The 20,290-nt window shown below is 35.6% G+C and overlaps 1 protein-coding gene across 2 annotated transcripts; it reads left to right on the top strand.

Annotated features, from left to right (window-relative positions):
- The first annotated feature begins 776 nt into the window (after positions 1-776).
- LOC123559789 (probable mitochondrial glutathione transporter SLC25A40) lies at positions 777-19,176 on the top strand. Of its 2 annotated transcripts, none has more exons than XM_045351889.2 (9): positions 777-957; positions 5,204-5,409; positions 5,820-5,887; positions 6,474-6,604; positions 7,168-7,341; positions 7,907-8,016; positions 8,823-8,904; positions 9,952-10,029; positions 16,080-19,176. In XM_045351889.2, exons 1-9 carry the CDS (start codon positions 864-866, stop codon positions 16,193-16,195), a joined length of 1,059 nt encoding a protein of 352 aa, XP_045207824.2. In that variant the 5' UTR covers positions 777-863; the 3' UTR covers positions 16,196-19,176. The 2 variants fall into 2 exon arrangements, with proteins under 2 accessions (XP_045207824.2, XP_053408230.1); XM_053552255.1 differs by lacking the exon at positions 777-957 and adding an exon at positions 1,053-1,184.
- Positions 19,177-20,290: the final 1,114 nt, after the last annotated feature.

The following is a 20,290-nucleotide window of genomic DNA, read 5'->3' as shown; positions in this document are numbered from 1 at the left end:
TCACGTGACCATGGTTTCACTGCATTATGGTCAACCCCATACTTTTTGGGTATATTTTGATTGCCTAAAGACAGACCTTCAAGACAAGGGTAGTCTTGCAGGAAGTGAAAGGCTAGAAATCTTGATAAAAATATGTTATAAGTTGTTAATTTTATATAGAAAATAGCAGCGGATTCATTTAATACCTTCATACCTTGATTATTAATGACAACCCTGCCGGTCTATTTTGAATTATATTGTCAAAACCCGGTAATTGAAAAAAAATGAATAAACAATCAAATAAACAATAATGAGAACAACTATTTCTGATAAAAACCTAACTATTCGTCTCTGTAGAAATTGTTCTTGAAATGCATAAAATAAATATCTCGCATATTAGTGAACAGTATGGTCCTTGATCACATGCGTTCTGGCTGGGTACATACCGGCTACTTTGATCAGATAGTATATCGATGTACTTTTGTTTTTCATTGCAAATATATAGTATACATGTAGATCTATAATACATATTTCTGACTGATAGATAATCACAGCAGGCCAGATGGTCAAGCTGGAAATGGATGATCATGTTTGCTTCCAGTAGTCACTGGGTAATAAAACATATGAACCGATGATTCATAATAACCTGATAATAAGCCACATGCTATGACCACCAACCGCTAGCAACATCCCCCTTTAATCAAATTCTACATTGCAGACAAAAATCGATTCGAACGTGCAGAACTACCTTAAGGGAGATAATTCTGACCAACTAGAGTTGCAAATTACGCAATCGATAGAGGGAGGCTACTCTCACAAACGGAAACATGTGAAGGACGTCTAGTTTTGTAATTTTTCCTTAAAATGTCACAACGAGAATTAAAATGAAACGCAGTAGTGAAACATCGGATGATAGTCTGACCCCAAGTCAGCAGATGATTTCGTCATGTTCTGGGGCAATTCTTACCTCAGTTTTCGGTAAAAATGTTTCTTTCTACACATATGATTTGTTGACAAAATGCCTTTAACCGGTTTCAAGTGTTTTATAAAATCTGATCTGCTATCAGCTGTTACAAATGCCACGCGTTTAACTGTGACCACATCATGATAATTTTAATTAAGGAAGTGTCTAGGCCAGAAGGGTGAGGGATTCGTACACCTGCTAGACAACACTATGGATTTGTCTGGGAGTATGGACTAGTGAGGTCAGGTGATAGGAACCTCTAGACCCAGAGTCTAGTCCAAATAATAGGACGTTTTGGGACAGCATGATAACTTTTAACTGTCTCTGTCCCATCACGTCCAAACTTATTCTGCATATTACTGTTATGAAATCCCCAGTGAAATCCGTTGGGAATGTTTTCTGGTTATTCATAATTTTTACACAATGTCCGAAACATTGAGGAATGATACTATTTTCACTTGGGTAATGATTACATTTTACACAGACTTTATTATAGACTCCCTGTGTAAAATCTCAAACTCTAAACTAAAATCAAAGTATTAAATTCATATAATATTTCAATGAAGCTTCGAAGATTTGATGTTTGTAGCATCATCTGGTGCATGTGCAGTCAAAAATCATAACTTGATTTCTGAAATAGTGTGATATTTATTTCTAAAGTCATTACTGGTTTGAGTCGTAAATTTGGCCACTTTTTGTGTTTTTTCATAAATCATTCTTTATACAATTGATTTGTACAAAATTTCAACCATATGTGCTTTAATACAAGCAACATTGATTGCTATCATTAAAGGCCGCTTACTGTATGGTAAACAATAAATCCGCGCTTAAAATAATGGACAGGTTTAGCCTCCACATTTTACCTTCTAGAGGTTGTAAATATTCGGCCACTTTTTAAACATAAAATTGGTTGTATTTTCAACATTGTCTTGGAAAAAAAGCGATGCTACAGCCAAAATCGTTCTGTTTTTCAACAAACTTCAATCAGTTTTCAGTAGCATACCTCGTGGGAAATATTTGCCAACAGAGATTTTAAAAGCGCCTGTCATCCTTCTCACACCAGCATGACGTAGTTCAATTTTTACATCACTGTTTATCACACATTCTAGCATAATGCTTATTTGTCACTTTTCGGGGGTGTTTTAACAGGAGAGTAAAGAGATTCTCTCGCTCACGTGCTGTTATAACACCTTTTAATAAATGTGCGTTCCATGTCAAAGCATAAACATATTTAATAGGGCCCCAAAACGGATACAAGGAAATTACATCAACGTGAAAAAAACAACGTAGACATGGAAATTCAATGACGTAGAGGTTTACTTGGTTTAAATGGGTTTTATGCTAGTTAGCGCGTATGTTCTTTTCGTGTTATAAAGTTTAGATTTGAATTAAACCTTGCCGAGCCTCGGCATAAACGAGCGCGTGGGATGACGTCACGCAACCCGCAAGACAAAATATTTGCTATTTAGAGCACACAACTTGAGGGAAGGACAACTTTTGTTCTACTCACCTCAGCTTGTTGTTTTTTGCCGACTTTGTTGCTAACGCAAGTGTTTGTAATGACACATATGAGTTCTCAAGCATCTGGCTCAAAAAAAAGCTTTAAAGTTGGTGGCCGAATATTTACGACCTGGCCGAAATTACGACTCGAACCAGTATGTTCATTGTAAATATACTTGAATTTACCAAAGTGGAAACTGGAAGGTACTCGAAAATGCAGCTCTCTGATTGGTCAATTAGAACCCCTGATTTCATGATAAAATTATGAATTGTACAATGTATTTGTAATATGCTTACATTTTTGATGCATGGATTTATCTTGCAATTAAAGCATAAATTTGTGTCTGGTAAATTCCGCGTGATTAATTTGATGTTCCTTGGTTATTAAATACGCCTTGAAAGAAAATGTAAACAATCTAGTGGATGCTTGTTTCTCTGAACCATTTAAAGTAAAGTTTTAGGTGAATATTGCTCAAATCTTATTTGTTTTTTCATTTGCAACCAAATTCAAGATGTAAATAGCTAGCAGTGTATGGAAAAAATGAGGTCGTACTCCTAGGCAATCTCCTACAGGTTTGGGTCCATACCTCTAGAATCAGATACAAAGGGTACAGATCCGTACCCCTAGACACTTCCTCTTAGTACAATTGAAGTGCATTGCTGTCATTTTTAGCTCGACAATTCGGAGAATAGGGGAGCTATCCTACTCGCCCCGGCGTCGGCGTTAGCGTGAGTGTCACACAAATGTTAAAGTTTGCGTACCGCCCCAAATATTTTCAAAGTCCATTGAGATATTGCTTTCATATTTTGCATACTTGTTTACCATCATGACCCCAGTCTATAAAAAGGAGGAGGCAACTCTATCAAGCATTTTGACTGAATTATGGCCCCTTTTCGACTAAGAATATTAATGTTAAAGTTTGCGTACCACCCCAAATATTTTCAAAGTCCATTGAGATATTGCTTTCATATTTTGCATACTTGTTTACCATCATGACCCCAGTCTGTAAAAAGGAGGAGGCAACTCTATCAAGCATTTTGACTGAATTATGGCCCCTTTTCTACTTAGAATAATGTTAAAGTTTGTGTACCACACCAAATATTTTCAAAGTCCATTGAGATATTGCTTTCATATTTTGCATACTTGTTTACCATCATAAACCCAGTCTGTAAAAAGGAGGAGGCAACTCTATCAAGCATTTTGACTGAATTATGGTCCCTTTTCGACTTAGAATATGCTTATTGTAATGTTAAAGTTTTACTCATAGCTTATATTATACTATCAAGCACTGAGAATAGTCGAGCTTGCTGTCCACTGACAGCTCTTGTTTTATAGTTAGTATAATTTCTTATAGTGAAAATTACCTCAGTCCTTACTTAATCTGAGGTTCTCAGTAAGTCCAACTAATGGGTTGTTTTGGCCAATGTGATAATTTGTGGATGATCATAGTCAGCCAATAAAACAAAAGAGTAAGGCCACCAAGGATCAAACACAGGACACTTTTATCCACATTGCTTAAAGTTCAACCCAACAGCAAGGCTACAAGTAGGGCTGTCATTGATAGAAACGATATCGATGTATCAACGCTATTTTTTTGTCGGTCGATTATTGATTCCCATTTTCAAAAATCGATATTTTACAGAGAGAAAAAGCTATCCAGATAAACACTCAAACTCTCAAAAACAACTAAAGTTCACAAAGTTGTAAATTTGGCTAAATGCAAAAGAGGAGTGAAGGCAAAATAAAAATTAAAGATGTTATTAATTTTTATTTATTTGTTTTATTTCATAAATACAAATACAACACAATCAATCAGTAATATGAAAAGTAGGCAATAAAACTAAAAAAAGCATTTACAGGAAGGTATATTGTATCCATATGAACAAATAGGCTGTTAACTTAATAATAGATATATGGATGTATCGTCGATATTTGTCACCTGATATATCGGTATCGTCGATATGCTTAAGACCCAATCAATGACAGCCCTAGCTACATGTTGGAATTAAGTGACCTTTATGAATGTAAACGCTACATTACTGAACCAACAGCCCTTAAGAATCAGTTTTACTCTAAAATCGGGTTTAATATAGACCAAGCCGAATAACATTTTTCAGTTTTAATTCATTAAAAGACCCCCCTTCTGAAATCTTCAAATGATCAAAAAGATCTATGCCAACATGCTGCAAATATGCTGCGGATATACCTATTTGCGGGAAGTATATGCGAGATATTCGCCACTAAGTCGAGAATAAATGGGTAGTTTCAATAAACTGATAAATAACACAATATGAACATCAGTATAAAAGGGAAATGATAAATGCAACTGCAAAGTTAAGCTGAAGTTAATACATCATGTATTGTCATTGACATGTATACTTGTAATCAGAGCACAAATGCTCAAGCAGTGATTTTGTTTGGAAATAATTAAACTACCTGTTCCCGTGGAATTGGGAAAATAAGTGCGACAAATCCGGAAATTGGGAAAATAATTTCAACCTTGTTTTTTTTTTTTTCATAAGTTTTTTTTTGCCTTTTCTACTGAAATATCTAAGACAAAGGACTAATTCTTGACTAACTCGTTTTCACTTTGTAACAAAATGCTGTCTGTCAATGATGCGATACAGACTGTCAAGTCTTAGTTAATTAAATACAAAACCTTTTTAATAGATAACAGGTAAAAGTTATTATTCATTCATGAAGCATTTCCTCCAGATCACTCATATATTTGCTTTTCTCAAGTGATTAATGTGTTTCAGTTACACCCCTCGATGTGGTGAAGATTCGACTGCAAGCTCAGAGTAAACCACAAGCATTTACCAAGGGTCATTGTTATCTATACTGCAATGGTTTGATGGATCATACATGTGTCTGTCTCAACGGAAATACTGTTAACCTCTCTGTGAATGCGAAAAGTTGGCAAAAAAACTGGTACAAGAGGCCTGGCAACTTTAATGGAATGTTTGTAAGTTATTGACAAGGTTGTAAGATAAATTATTATACCCACATATACTAGTATCTGGGGGCTATACTGGATTCCGCTGTCATTTCTTACATACTGTCAAGCACTTGCAAACAAGACTGATGGCACCCGTAGGCGGTACTCTTTATATGATTTAATGTAGTGAACTGAGTCAGTCTATATCCTGTGTCCAATATCATAATATAACAGGTTTGACATGAGTCTTCTTAGAAAATCTCTAGAATAGACTGGCTTTTGTCTCTGTGAAATGGAACTGGACGCAAGATTGAAGAAAAGGAAAGAAAATCATAGAAATATCTTAATACTCTTGTCTAGTGGCTAGTCTATAAATGACTGTATGAGGAAGTGTTTGTGAAAGCTTGAATTTTATCAGTAATTTACCTTAATTTCAGGATGCACTTTATAGAATAGGAAGAAATGAAGGAATAACTTCCCTATGGAGCGGATTACCTCCTACACTGTAAGTGCATGTTAAAGTTATATAATTTCAAAGTGAATAAAAATGATTTATAATTATGTGCTTTTTGTTGAACTACTAAAATTCCATAAGTATTAGTGTGGAATATATATCTGATTTGTCAGTGAAAATTTTATTAATTATCATGTTGTTGAAAATAACGAGTATCTTTCACTTGTATACACCAGATCTGCCACAAGTAACAATATTACATCTGCGATTTACTCGGAGATATTACATCTGCGATTTACTCGGAGATTACACTGCAACAAAGAGATGTTCTCAGTTTATCAATAGTAACTGATCATATAGTAAGGGTAAATGAAATACACCAAACTCGGTTTCTTTTATGTTTTCATAATGCCACTCTAAACTGGTATGGAAGACTTGCCTTTTACATAGGGATGTGGAATAACTCTCCTGTTGTGGAGACCTCGGCATCTTGGAACCAGTGAAAAATTTGACATTCTTTTCATTTCTGAAAGTATATGACTTAGAAATAAAACATGATACTAATCGACTGTCAGTAAAATAATCAGATGTCTACTGTTAAGATTTGATAATGATAATTATTTTGTTTAACTTTCAGAGTAATGGCAGTCCCCGCCACTGTTGTATATTTTACAAGTTACGATCAGATTAAGACAGCCCTAAGTCACAGCTATAACATTCCAGTACACACATGGTGGATTCCTGTAGTATCTGGGAGTAGTGCTAGAGGTAATTATATAAATCATTCCAGTACTCAGATGGCGAGAACTGCAAATATGTCTGTAGAAAAGGTTTTAGTGAATCGCTTGAACTTCTACAGTACCCTTCAGTCAGAAGCTTCCAGGATCATTTTGGCATTAGCTGTGGACTGATTGGCAGAGATTTATTTCAGTGCAAAAAAGCATGACTGACATTAGGCATTAGCATTATAATTAAACTGCTGCCAAAATTAAGTGTTCTAGAGTACAACTTATCAAATTTGATATTTTCCCATCACTAATCATTGCACGCATTCCTGTCCATAACACTCAAAAGAAGGGTTTGCCAGTAATGGCAGACAAGACACAGACATACCAACTGAGCGACTGACTGAGGATCGACCACTCTTCAATATTTACCTTGTGAAATCCTTAGATAAAAGAGTGTAGAGTGAAAGTTAATTATACAATTTTAACTAGGTACATGTATCTCTATCTTCTTTATCTTGAAATTGAGAATTGCCAGACTGGATACCCAGGCTAGGGCTATCACAAAAAAAATCATTATATATATAATGTACACTATTATTTCAGTATTTGCTGCAACTGTGATTAGTCCCCTTGAGTTGATACGTACAAAGATGCAGTCAGAACAGCTGACATACAGACAGGTGCGCGAAGCTGTCAGGACGACGATACAACAAGACGGTAGCCTTTCGTTGTGGAGGGGACTTGCCCCAACATTGCTCAGAGATGTGCCATTTTCAGGTAGATTTTCTTTTGAAGCTTCACCATTAGGGCTGCTTTGGCTGTTCCACTGCTGCTGTTTGCCAATAATTGTCTTTCTTAACCCTTACCCTGCTGAATTTCTATAATGAAACTTGTCCATCTTTCAAATTGGACGGTACCATTAAGTGTTAAAGGGGGTGCTCACCAAAAACATACTGATTGAATGGCAAACTGGTCGCAAAGGCAGAATAAATCGTGTTCAGCATGATAAGGGGTAATGGGAAAAAATAGAGAAAATAAGACCGGATATTTTGAGATTTAAAGAATAATGTGACTGAAGAGAAAAGGTGTTTTAAAATGCTTAAAATTAACTTAATTTTCAAGGCATTGGAAGTTCTTGAGTTCAAATTTACCTATACTATAAATGGATATTTTATGAGATACATATTGCATGAGAATTTAATTTTATAGATTGTCACGATCCACAATGAATATTAATGATTTTATAATATTACGAAGCTGCTACTTGCTATTAGATGTAATAAATGCTTATGTGATAATGACAAGAGTATTAACATGGTGTAAATTTTTGTTTTCGTTTCAGCATTATATTGGTTAAGTTATGAGATGATGAAGGCCAAAGTAATGAAAGACGGACAGAGTACAAAGTTATCATTTGTGGAGAGTTTTGTATCTGGTGCATGTGCTGGAACAGTGAGTATGCTACACAGTTAATATTTGTGGAGAGTTTTGTTTCATGTGCATGAACTGACATTTTAAGGAAACAATTGAACTAGCCTTATCTGTCACCTTCGTTGAGCAGCCACTTGCCTATGCAGCCAGTCACCTAATTTCTCATATTGATGTCTGTTCTTTTGTCATCTTGTTCAAAGAAGTCTCCTGTGGTATGTGCTGGCTTGGGAATTGTGGTACAGAGTGAACGTTTGCTGAGAGTTCTATATCTGGGACATAATTTATGCTGGCATATTAAATGTATAGCACAAAGTTAAGATTTGTGGAAAGTAATATATAACTATGGCTTGTGCTGGAAGAGGTATCATATGGACATATGTAGGGAGTTTTTGCCCCCCCCCCCCCCCCCCCCCCCCCCCCAAAAAAAAATGGTGGAGCATCTAGGGCATGTACTGACCACTGCTTGTTTTTGTGCAGAGTTTTATATATGGGGTATGTGTTTGAACATAAATAGAGTTCATAGTGAACATTTAGTGTACATTTTTTTTTTCCGGATTCATATTTTTTTCTCACCTTCAAGACAAGAGTATTTTGTATTACAGTAGAAATAACCTTACTTCATTTGGTCACAGACTTCTCTAGACTCTAGTTTACTGTGTCTTTATAGATTGACTGCATTATTGTAACCATTTTGTTTCTTGGGGGTTGTGTTGGGGGGCGAAATTCAACCTTACAGGATTACCATTTCCATAACTCTGATTCACATTGTTTGAATTGACTAACTTGTTGATTGTTTGTATGAAAGAAATGTAAATTACATATTTCAGCTTGCAGGTATTGTTACATTACCATTTGATGTGATCAAAACACACAGACAGATAGAGCTTGGAGAGGTTGTGTTTGCCAAAGGTAAATAGCAGTTTACAGTCTGTAATGTTTTGCAAAAGCCTAACAAATTGGTATAGTAAGCTTAGTAAGCATTTCCCTTTATTTGGACTATAGGATTCTTCCATTGATTGAAGGTGCAGATGCAGATAGAAAATCTGGCTTGAGGGTAACTGTTTAGGTGGTAATGAGGCTTTGCCGAGTTACTGCAAGAACTGTTACTTGAGAGCCGGATATTTTCATTCACACCTACAATCAGTGGTAGATTTTTTCTTGCATACAGTATTCTTCAAATAATGAAAGAAATAAAATGAAATAAATGCTTCTCTTGTAAGGACTATTTTATTATAGTAGCATATGAATTGACAAATCCATACAGCTTATCTTACACTCCATGGATGGTGTAAGAAGTTTTTTTCAGCAGTATTTAAAACATTAGATAATACTGTCTTGTATGCCCTAATGGGCTGTCTACATTGGGATGTTTTTTTAATTTATCTGCACAAGAGACCATCGGGGTTATGGTATCTGGCTGATTTCACCTTTGTTTTGCAATGTTTTTAACTCTTTTCCAGTGACAAAGCCTTTAGAACTCTAAAGGGGTAATGTGGAAGGTTGGTGGATCTATTCTTATCATAAAACAGGAAAAATTTAGTGTTGTACTTCCAGTGAAATTCCTGTTAAAGACACTGTTCTTTTCCTGTTCTTGAAAATGTGTCTTTTATATGTTTCTGTTAAAAAAAACAAATATTTTGAAATTAAGTATTAAATTTGAAACATGATGAAATTGTTACATGATAAATTTTTATCATCATTTTCAAAATCTGCAAATTAATCTTGTTCTGCAATTCAAAGTACATAAAGTGTTGCATTTTGAAAAAGACATTTTATGCCCCCGGCATCTACTGATCATTCCTCATCTTCAGACATCATCTGACCTCAGTTTGACCTTGACCTCGTTTTGGACTTAGGTTGCTTTGTATCAACAAGGATGCCACTGGGGGCATCAAGCATTTATTGAAAGCAGCTCCTTGTTTATACTTAAAATGTTATACTATTATTTGATTACAGAAAAGAAGGAAGTGAGTTCCACCTGGAAGTTGATACAGAATCTGTACAGACAACAGGGAATAAAGGCCTTATTTACAGGTAGAATTTCCTACTGTGTCATCCTATTTATACTAAATATTATCATGCAATGAAATTTTATTTTGTGATTGTTTTGTTTGACTGGACATAGCTATTTATAAAAGGATCTTACATTCCTGCCTTTGTAAGACAGGGTTTTTCCTACGTTAGTGAGGGCTTTTTTATGCCCCCGAAGGTGGGCATGTTAAAATCGCACTGTCCGTGCATGCGTCTGTGTGTCCATATAAATTCTTGTCCAGGCTGTAACTCTGCCATCCATAAAGGGATTTTGAAATAACTTTGCGTAAATGTTTACTATAATGAGATGAGGTGTCATGCGCAAGACCCAGACCCCCTGGGTCTTGGTCAAGGTCACACTTAGAAGTCAAAAGTTAACAGGGTCTGTTTTGTGTCCAGTCCATAACTTTGCCATTGATAAAGGGATTTTGAAATTACTTGGCATAAATGTTTTCCACAATAAGATGGCGTGTGATGCGCAAGATCCAGAACCCTAGCTCCAAGGTGAAGGTCACACTTAGAGGTTAAAGGTTAACAGTGTCTGTTTCTTGTCTGGTCCATGACTCTGCCATTGATGAAGGGATTATAAAATTACTTGGCATAAATGTTCCCTATATTGAGATGACATGTGACCCAGACAACTAGCTCCAAGTTCAAGGTCTCACTTAGAAGTCAAAGATGTTTCTTGTCTGATTGGTAACTCTGCCATTTATCAAGGGATTTGAAAATAATTTGACACAAATGTTTACCATATTGAGAAGGTGTGTCACACTTATGAACCGGGTCTCTTGGGTCAAGGTCACAAAATGAAGTGTGAGTTTTTTGCTCAGACAACTGTAGCATTCTTGGGCATGCTTCCGGGGCATTTGTCACCAATAGTGACAGCCCTCGTTATCCGGGCTATCCCAAAGATTAGGAAAACAGCTGTTCTTTACAGACAGACTTGTAAGATCATTTTTCTTGCCTATCATGTATAAAAATAGATTATGATTTCAAACAGATTTTGGTATTTCCTGGTACAAGTAATCCACTTATTAATAAGTGCATACTATTTGTACAAGGTTTTTCCAAAGGGAAAGACAGGAATATCTTCCTGGTGGTTTTAACTTAAAATGCTTTTTGTAGATATATGAATGAATTCATGGATATCAACTTTTGATCAAATAATGAATAGAAATTGTGCTACTTTATTATGCCCCCCTTCGAAGAAGGAGGGGTATATTGTTTTGCAGATGTCGGTCGGTCTGTCGGTCGGTCGGTTGGAATGTAGACCAATCCGTTTCCGGATGATAACTCAAGATGACCCCAGGAACAGTAAAATGGTTTCCAGGCAATAATTGTAGAACGCTTGGGCCTAGTGTCAGGAAAATTGATTATTAGGTTGGCCATGACCAGCAGATGACCCCTATTGATTTTGAGATCAAAGGTCAAGGTCACATTGGCCAGGATCAGTTAAAACGGTTTCTGATCTTCTTGTCCAAAACCATAGGGCCTAGGGCTTTGATATTTGGTATGTAGCAAAATCTAGTGATCCTCTACCAAGATTGTTCAGATTATTTCCTTGGGGGTCAAATATGGCCCCACCCCGGGGGTCACATGGTTTATATAGACTTATATAGGAAAAAACTTTGAAAAACCTCTTGTCCAAAACCACAGGGCCTAGGACTTTGATATTTTGTATATGACATCATCTAGTGGTCCTCTACTAAGATTATTCAAATAATTCCCCATGGGTCAAATATGGCTCCGCCCTGGGGGTCACATGGTTTACATAGACTTATATTGGGAAAAACTTTGAAAATCTTCTTGTCCAAACCACAAAGACTATGGCTTTGATATTTTGTAATGTGGCATCATTTAGTGGTTCTCTACCAAGTTTGTTCAACTGATCCCTCTAGGGTCAAATATGGCCCCGCCCCAGGGGTCATATGGTTCATATAGACTTATATAGGGAAAAACTTAGAACCTTCATGTGCATAACCTACATCATTCAAATTTGGACCACATGTATAGTTTTGAGTGGCAAGATGAACCTTGACATGAGTTAACATTGATCTTGACCTAGTGACCTACTTTCACATTTTTGTAGCTACAGCCTTCAAATTTGGACCAAATGCATAGGTTTGTGTACCGAAAAAAACTTTGACCTTGTTATTGACCTAGTGACCTACTTTCACATTTCTGAAGGTACAGGCTTCAAATTTGGACCACATGCATAGTTTCTTGTTCCAAAATAAAATTTGACCTTGATTTTGACCTAGTGACCTACTTTCACATTTCTCAAGCTACAGCCTTCAAATTTGAACCACATGCATAGTTTGTGTACCGAAATGAACTTTGATCTTGAGATTGACCTAGTGACCTACTTTTACATTTCTGAAGGTACAGGCTTCAAATTTGGACCGCATGCATATTTTTGTGTTCCGAAATAAAATTTGACCTTGATTTTGACCTAGTGACCTACTTTCACATTTCTCAAGCTGCAGCCTTCAAATTTGAAGCACGTGCATAGTTCTGTCTACCGAAATGAACTTTGACCTTGAAATTGATCTAGTGACCTGCTTTCACATTTCTCAAGCCACAGCTTTCAAATTTGGACCACATACACATTGTTTTGTACCAAAATAAAATTTGACATTGATTTTGACCTTGAGCTAGTCTTGAAACTTGGAACATTAAAAAATGGCTCAGTGGATGGCACCAAGATCACTGTAATCTCTTGTTAGGTTTAAAGGTTAAAGGACAAGGTCAGATTAAACCATAATGGTATAACTTTTGTTTACAGTGAGCATATAATTTCTGTTCCTTGTGCAATTACTAAATGCATCAAGGGGGGCATTTTGTGTTCAACGAGCTCTTGTTGGGATAAAATATTGACTGATTCAATCAGGAAAATTATTTCCGTAGGATTACCAAAGATTTCAAAGTAGGCACTTCCAAGTCGTTATCTTTGTAAACTAGTTAGATTAAGAAATAAGATGTAAATAAGTACATATTTTCCTCAATTGAATTACTTACCGGTTCAGGTTGGTGAGCATATTTACTCAGTTTTTGAATAAAATTTAAGGTATATATAAATCAAAGGTTCAATTTTGTTTCGAAAGGCCAGCACCTTTTTTCAGCAATATATAAGTTACATAACAGCTGTAAGTCATCCTAACCCTTGTTCCTCCAAAATTCTCTACCAGCACTGATTTATTCTCCACAACTTCTCTACCAGCACTGATTTATTCTCCACAACTTCTCTACCAGCACTGACTTATTCTCCACAACTTCTCTACCAGCACTGACTTATTCTCCACAACTTCTGTACCAGCACTAACTTATTCACCACCAAAATTCTCTACCAGCACTGACTTATTCTCCACAACTCATGTAAATGTACAACTTCCCAACAAGATGGAGGACAAATGACTCAAGACAAATTGTCCTCTGTCAAAATTGTCACAGAGAGAATACACTGCACATGGTTTCTAACTCCTTACCGTTCAATTTACAGTGTTGTGCTCTATCTACTTTTCTAACTAGGCAGGCATTATAATTAATTTTTCTTGCTTACCTAGCAGGGAAAGTATACATTATTTTGTCAGATCACCTGCTATTTCATGCTAACAATATTAAAGGGGTATCTGTTCATTGGAATCAAATCTTCTTGATTGTACTCGTACAAGGAATATCAACAGATGCAAAATGTTTTAGCTGCCATTTCGCAATCTCCCTCCATTGTGAAAACCTAATAATGTGGAGTCAGTTTGGCCCTCTTTACAGAAAAGATCAGTTCAGTTTATTCAATGGAAAAGCCTTTTTAGCTTGTCTGATTTTTGAAAACAATCTTTGAGGTATTGTTGTCACTTGATCGTCGGCATCGGCGTTGGTTAAATTTTTTGTTTAGGTCCACCTTTTCTCAAAATCTATAAGAGTTAAATTTTTAGCTCCACTATTCGGAGAATAGGGGGGCTATTCTACTCCCCCCGGCGTTGGCGTTGGTGTGAGCTTTCTTAGTTAAAGTTTTTCGGTAACCTTTGTTTTTCTGTCATATCTTTGTTACTATTGCTTATATCTTACTGTAACTTCACATAAACATTGTCCGGCATACAAACAAAGTATGTGCAGGGGCTGGGCCCATTATACCCAAGGTCAAGGTCACCAAGGTGTTATACTTAGGTTATTTTTAAGGTCAAATTTTTTTCGGCAACCTGTGTTTTTGTGTCATATCTTTGTTGCTATTGCTTACATCTTACTGTAAGTTCACATAAACATTATCCAGCATGCAAACAAAGTATGTGCAGGGGCTGGGCCCATTATACCAAAGGTCAAGGTCATCAAGGTGTTATACTTAGGTTATTTTTAATGTTGAAGTTTTTCGGCAACCTTAGTTTTTCTATTGCTTGTATCTTACTGTAAGTTCACATAAACATTGTCCAGCATGCAAACAAAGTACATTTGTATGTGCAGGGGCTGGGCCCATTATACCCAAGGTTAAGGTCACAAAGTTGTTATACTTATTTTCATGTTAAATTTTTTTGAAAGCTTTGTTTATAGACATATCTTTGGTTCTTTAAAAGAAAATGACTTGAAATTAAAAATATTTCTTTATAATGTGTGTTACAATCCCCATAACTCTAATTGTATTTTTGACAGAAATATGCCCCTTTCATACTTAAAATATATTTGGCAATCTTTGCTTTCTTGATGTTAATTTAGTACAATATAAGATAAAGACTTGAAACTTGAAATGTATCTTTATCATCATCATCTGCATGAATGGTAACAATCCCCATTACTCTGATTTGTATTTTTGACCAAATTATGCCCCTTTCATGCTTAAATTTTTGACAATCTTCGTTTTCTGGACATAACTTCATAAGGTTATGACTTGAAACTCAAAATATATTTTTACCATCATCATCTGCATGTGTGGTAACAATCCCAATAACTCTAGCTTGTGTTCTTGACAGAATTATGCCCCTTGGTGTATCTTCCTTTTAAAGTAGAGGTCTCTTATTGAGACATATATTCATTTTACTGTCAAATCGCCGAATAGTGGCGTGCGCTGTCTTACAGACAGCTCTTGTTTGTTTAGGTCCACCTTTTCTCAAAAACTTTAAGAGGTACAGCTTTGAAACATTGCACACTTGTTTATTATCATTAGTTGACTTTGAAGGCCAAGAACCATAACTCTAACCTGCAGTTTGTCAGAATTATGGCCTTTTTTGTACTTAGAAATTCTGAACGATAACTCTTTTCTTACATACTGATCAGCACTTGCAGACGAGCATTGACACCTGTAGGGGGTGCTCTTGTTTGTACTTACAGCAGAATGTAATGAAATAGTAGCAAGTAAGGGTAGACATTGGAATTATGGGTAGAGAAATCTTATACCTGATTCTGACTAGAAAGTTTCACAAGTCAAATAGATATGTAGGTATACATTTTGACAAATAAACATGCATTAACTGAAACTGGAAAACACTTTTAGATAGGCCAGATTTCATGAATAGATTGTCTGATATAAGCTGACTGCAAAGGCCATCTGATTTTGTAACAAAAAGTGTCTTGGGGCCCTTTGAGTTTTAAATTTGTGTGAAAGCTGGAGCATTAGCTGTGTATTAACTGCTTAACACCTTGTCAAATTTAGATGTAATGCAGGTCATACAGAATCTATATAAAAAAGTATCTACCGTCAGGCATTTCATTATTTTATATCATTCAGTCGTAAGTTAAAACGACAAGTAGCCCGCCTGCTTAGCTCAATAGGGAGAGCGCAGATCTACGAAATGCCTGGTCATGAGTTTATCCCAGGGCGGGGCGTATGTTCTCCAAGACGATTCGATAAAAGACATTGTGTCTGAAATCATTCGTCACCCACCTCTGATTCATGTGGGAAAGTTGGCATTTACTTACAGAGAACAGGTTTGTACTGGAATGGAATCAAGAAACATTTGTTAAGTTAACTGCCCACCGTTACATAACTGAAATACTGTTGAAAAGCGGCGTAAAACCCAAACCAAACACACAATAAAATGACTAGTTTGGAATGTTGTATATTTCAGGTTTAGCACCAAGAGTTATGAAAGTTGCTCCAGCTTGTGCAATTATGATCAGCACCTATGAACATTGTAAACTTTTCTTTAGACAGAGGAACTTAGAACTGCAGGAAAATAGATAACATATACTGGATATCTAGTTAACCTGCTTCCGCGTGCTTCATTATTCATTCTTTCTGGAACAAAAGACACGTTACCATGGAGACAGGTACCTCTCGGCTACAGCTGGGAGAAGTAGACGCCAGTGTATCACTGTCTTGGAATTGTGCTGAGTATTCGTCAAAGATGAAGATGTGCCAAATATTTCTGACAATTATTTGTTGTCTGAGAGGAAGACTTGTTGTGAAATTGGTGATGTCTTGCCAAGCATTGATGTCCAAGAAAGAAGGCCTTCAAATTTCATACCAGCTCATGATATTCATCAAATTAAGATATGGAACACTGACAGCAACAAATCTTATAGTAAAGGAAAGTAATCAGATTCATTCCATATATTTAAACAGAATTATCCTTGTTAGTGTCTCATGATGTTATTGCATGAAGAGAGGTAGTTTTAATGAAATGAAAATGTTTCAGTCAGTCATCGTCTACATATCTGTAGTACAGTGACCAGTAAAATTGCTTGTTTGAATCACTTGTTCTGTCTCAATGTAGTTCTTTTTCTTGAATTTCTCCTAAATTTTCACCAGATAAAAGCTATTTCTCTTCTTTCTGAAAGTTTTACGAGTGAAGGTAAAAACATTTTAAGTTATAAGATATAGTTTAATAACTTTTCCTGTCTGGATCTGTTGCCTGGGTTGGAAATTTATAAAATTGTGTTGCTCAGAATTTGAAAATAATTTGTTAATTCTTAAACTGCATTAAGCAATTGGCGCAAAATTGTGTTAGACATTGAACTTAAATTTTTTTCTTACCATTCCCTAGGTTCCTAGAATAATGCATGCTGTAAGTAGTACTATTAAGTATACCTAGAAACATGTTTGTGACAGTATTCGTGAATCAAATGAGTTTTCCGATCAGATCCTAGTCAGTATATTGATATTTATATTTTTATTGCATTAATTACCTCACATTGAATGTTACAAAATGGGTAAAAATAGATATTAGAGAAGTGTTGTTTTCCTGACTTGTGTCAGTGTAAAGTACTAAATCTCCTTTCATGATAATTATGAGAGTTGCAGGCTAATTGTTTGATTTAATCAAGGTACAAGTAAGTGTACATGTTTAAAACACTAGTTTATTTACTACACGTTTTAGCCTTCATATATATATATATATATATATATATATATATATATATATATATATATATATATATATATATATACTGTAAAAGTCTATTTTTCGTGAGGTTTTTATTTTCGTGAAAATCGCAAATGAACATTCTCTCAATTTAATCTGTCTCGCTAAAATTTCTGTCTTAATATTTTCAAGTTTTATGTATATAAATACCAGAAATTCCCGATTTCAATGTGGCGACCTCGCGAATTCAAAAACTCGCAAAAAAAAAACCAAACAGAAAATCGCGAAAAAAAAACAACCCGCGAAATATAAGACTTTTACAGTATGCTGTACTATTATAACTGATATGAGTCACTTGCTATCATGAACAGACACAGACAAACCTAATCTGTGTTTATTTTTGCTTTGTTGTGATTTCTGCTTCCAGCAGATCTTCTTATAAGTTTTATTAACCCTTATCATGCTGGACACATTGATTCTGTCTTTGTGACAAGTGTAGATCATGATCATCCTGCACATCCATGCAGTCTGATCAAGATCTGCACTGTTCAACATTCAGTCAGTATCTTTTCTGGTAAGCATCCCTTTTAACAGTTAATGGTACTGCCCAAATTGAAAGGTGGACAAATCCATTATAGACATTTAGCAGGGTGAGGGTAGGGTTAACTATCACTACAGCAGTCTTTATGTGCTGTGTGTCAGCTGAAAAATATATTAAAAGTTCACTTTAAAACTGTTGCTTGTGCATGTGGGGTGTTATACATTTCATCACTTTTTTGAACATATTTAACCTTTAGCCTGCTGGCGGCAAGTGATTCTGCCTTTGCGACCAGTGCAGACCAAGATCAGCCTGCACATCCGTGCAGTCTGATCATGGTCTGCACTGTTCGCTATCCAGTCAGTAAATTTTCAGTGAACACCCCTTCGAATGATAAATGGTATTGCCCAAATTGAATGATGGACCAGTCCATTTTAGTTATTTAGCAGGCTAAGGGTTAATCAAAGAGTCTGCTATTATTTTGTCTGATTGCATTCTATGCTTCAAAAGGATCATTATCATTGATCATTATAAGCTTGTCTGATCTTTCAAAATAAAAAAAATAAGATATTGTAATTACCTGATATCATTGGTATTGGTAAAAAAATTGTTTATGCTCATCTTTCTTTGACAACTATAACAGCTATAGCTTTGAAATTTGTGCACTTGTTTATCATCATTGGGTGAGATGGCCAATAACGATAATTGTAATTTTCCCGCCACTTGGCTGAAATAGTGAGACTGCAGATCTACAGATCAGGTGGTCATGAGTTTGATCTTCAGTAGAGATGTATGTTCTCTCTGTGACGATTTGATAGAAGACGTTGTGTAGTAAATTATTGGTCATACACACCTGATTTATGTGGTGAAGTTGGTAATTACTTCTGGAGAACAGGTCAGTTCGGGTACAGAATTGAAGTACACTTGCTAGATTAATTGCCTGTCTTACTTAGCTGAAATACTGTGAAAAATGGCACTAAACCCCAAAACAAACAGGCATTTTACCAGAATTATGGCCCTTTTTGTTTTTCTTTCTTGATTTAACATCTTTTAAATTAGTTTAGAAACAGAAAAAAATGTTCTTATGTGCTGACTAAACATCAGTTTTTATATCAAAATCATTTTTAGCCAAAATCTGGAATCCAGTCCCTTTAAAAGAATTTTACATGGTTTTTCTTTATGACTATAAAATAGATCATTAGAAGTTTTTTTGTCACGCTGTATTTGTTACTTTTATCATATAATATTAACTGTTAAAATCATGTCAACATGCTTGTTTAGTTTTATTTGTTAAAACTCGGCATAAAAGTTTTATGGAACACAGTTATGTTTATTTTTTAATTTTGACCATTTTAAAAAGCTTTATGGAGAAAAATATCATACTTAAACTATCTTACACAAAATTATTGCCATGAGAAATATTTTTCCAAGTTTTCATGTTTCTACCCTTAGCTGTCTGTCCATACCATTTTTAGCTCACCTGTCACATAGTGACAGGGTGAGCTTTGTGATCGCCCGCTGTCCGTCTGTCCACAATTTCCTTGTGAACACAATAGAGACCACATTTTGTGTTTGATTTTAATCAAACTTGCACTCAACTTGTATGGGCATAATATCTCAGTTCCTTTCGAAAACTGGCCAGATCTCATCGTGGATTTCAGAGTTATGGCCCCTTATAGGGCCAAAATTTGCTATTTTTGGCTTGTGAACACAATAGAGACAGTATTTTGCAATCAAGTTTAATCAAACTTTCACACAACTTGTATTGGCATTATATCTCGGTTCCTTTCGAAAACTGGCCAAATCCCACCATGGGTTCCAGAGTTATAGCCCATTAAAGGGCCAAAATTTGACATTTTTGGCTTGGGAACATGATAGAGACCACATTTTGTAATCAACTTTAATAAAACTTGCACACAACTTGTATTGGCATAATATCTTGGTTCCTTTGAAAACTGGCCAGATCCCATCATGGGTTGAAGAGTTATGGCCCCCGAAAGGGCCAGAATTTGCTATTTTTGGCCTGTGAACACGATAGATACAACATTTTGCAATCAACTTGAATCAAACTTGCACACAAGTTGTATTGGCATAATATCTCTGTTCCTGTAGAAAACTGGCCAGATCCATTCATGGCTTTGCTATTTTTGGCTTGTGAACATGATAGATACAACATTTTGAAATCATTTATGGTTTGATTTGATACAAACTTGCAAAATATCTTCAACAACAATAAATCTTGGATTCCATGATGAATCTGTCAGATCCAGTTGTAGGTTCCAGAGTTATTTTATATCTGATTACCTCCCCTGATTTTAATCAAAATTGATTTATATCAGTAATTACTTATAGGATTCAGTTGAAATGTCATTATTGTCATTAGTTGGACTCAGACAATCAGGGTAGATAACTGTGGACTGATTTTATGTCAAATTAC

The sequence above is a fragment of the Mercenaria mercenaria genome, chromosome 10, assembly GCF_021730395.1.
Source record: "Mercenaria mercenaria strain notata chromosome 10, MADL_Memer_1, whole genome shotgun sequence".
In the NCBI taxonomy this organism is placed as follows: domain Eukaryota; kingdom Metazoa; phylum Mollusca; class Bivalvia; order Venerida; family Veneridae; genus Mercenaria; species Mercenaria mercenaria.
Note: the sequence above shows the minus strand (reverse complement) of the source record. Positions and strands in the feature narration are given on the sequence as shown.

Bases quoted from the DNA above. Each gene is read 5' to 3' on its own strand.
- LOC123559789 (XM_045351889.2), top strand. From the start codon at position 864: ATGAAACGCAGTAGTGAAACATCGGATGATAGTCTGACCCCAAGTCAG. The intron at 5,888-6,473 runs GTAAGTGCATGT...TTTAACTTTCAG, and splicing joins AGCGGATTACCTCCTACACT to AGTAATGGCAGTCCCCGCCA. The intron at 6,605-7,167 runs GTAATTATATAA...CTATTATTTCAG, and splicing joins ATCTGGGAGTAGTGCTAGAG to TATTTGCTGCAACTGTGATT.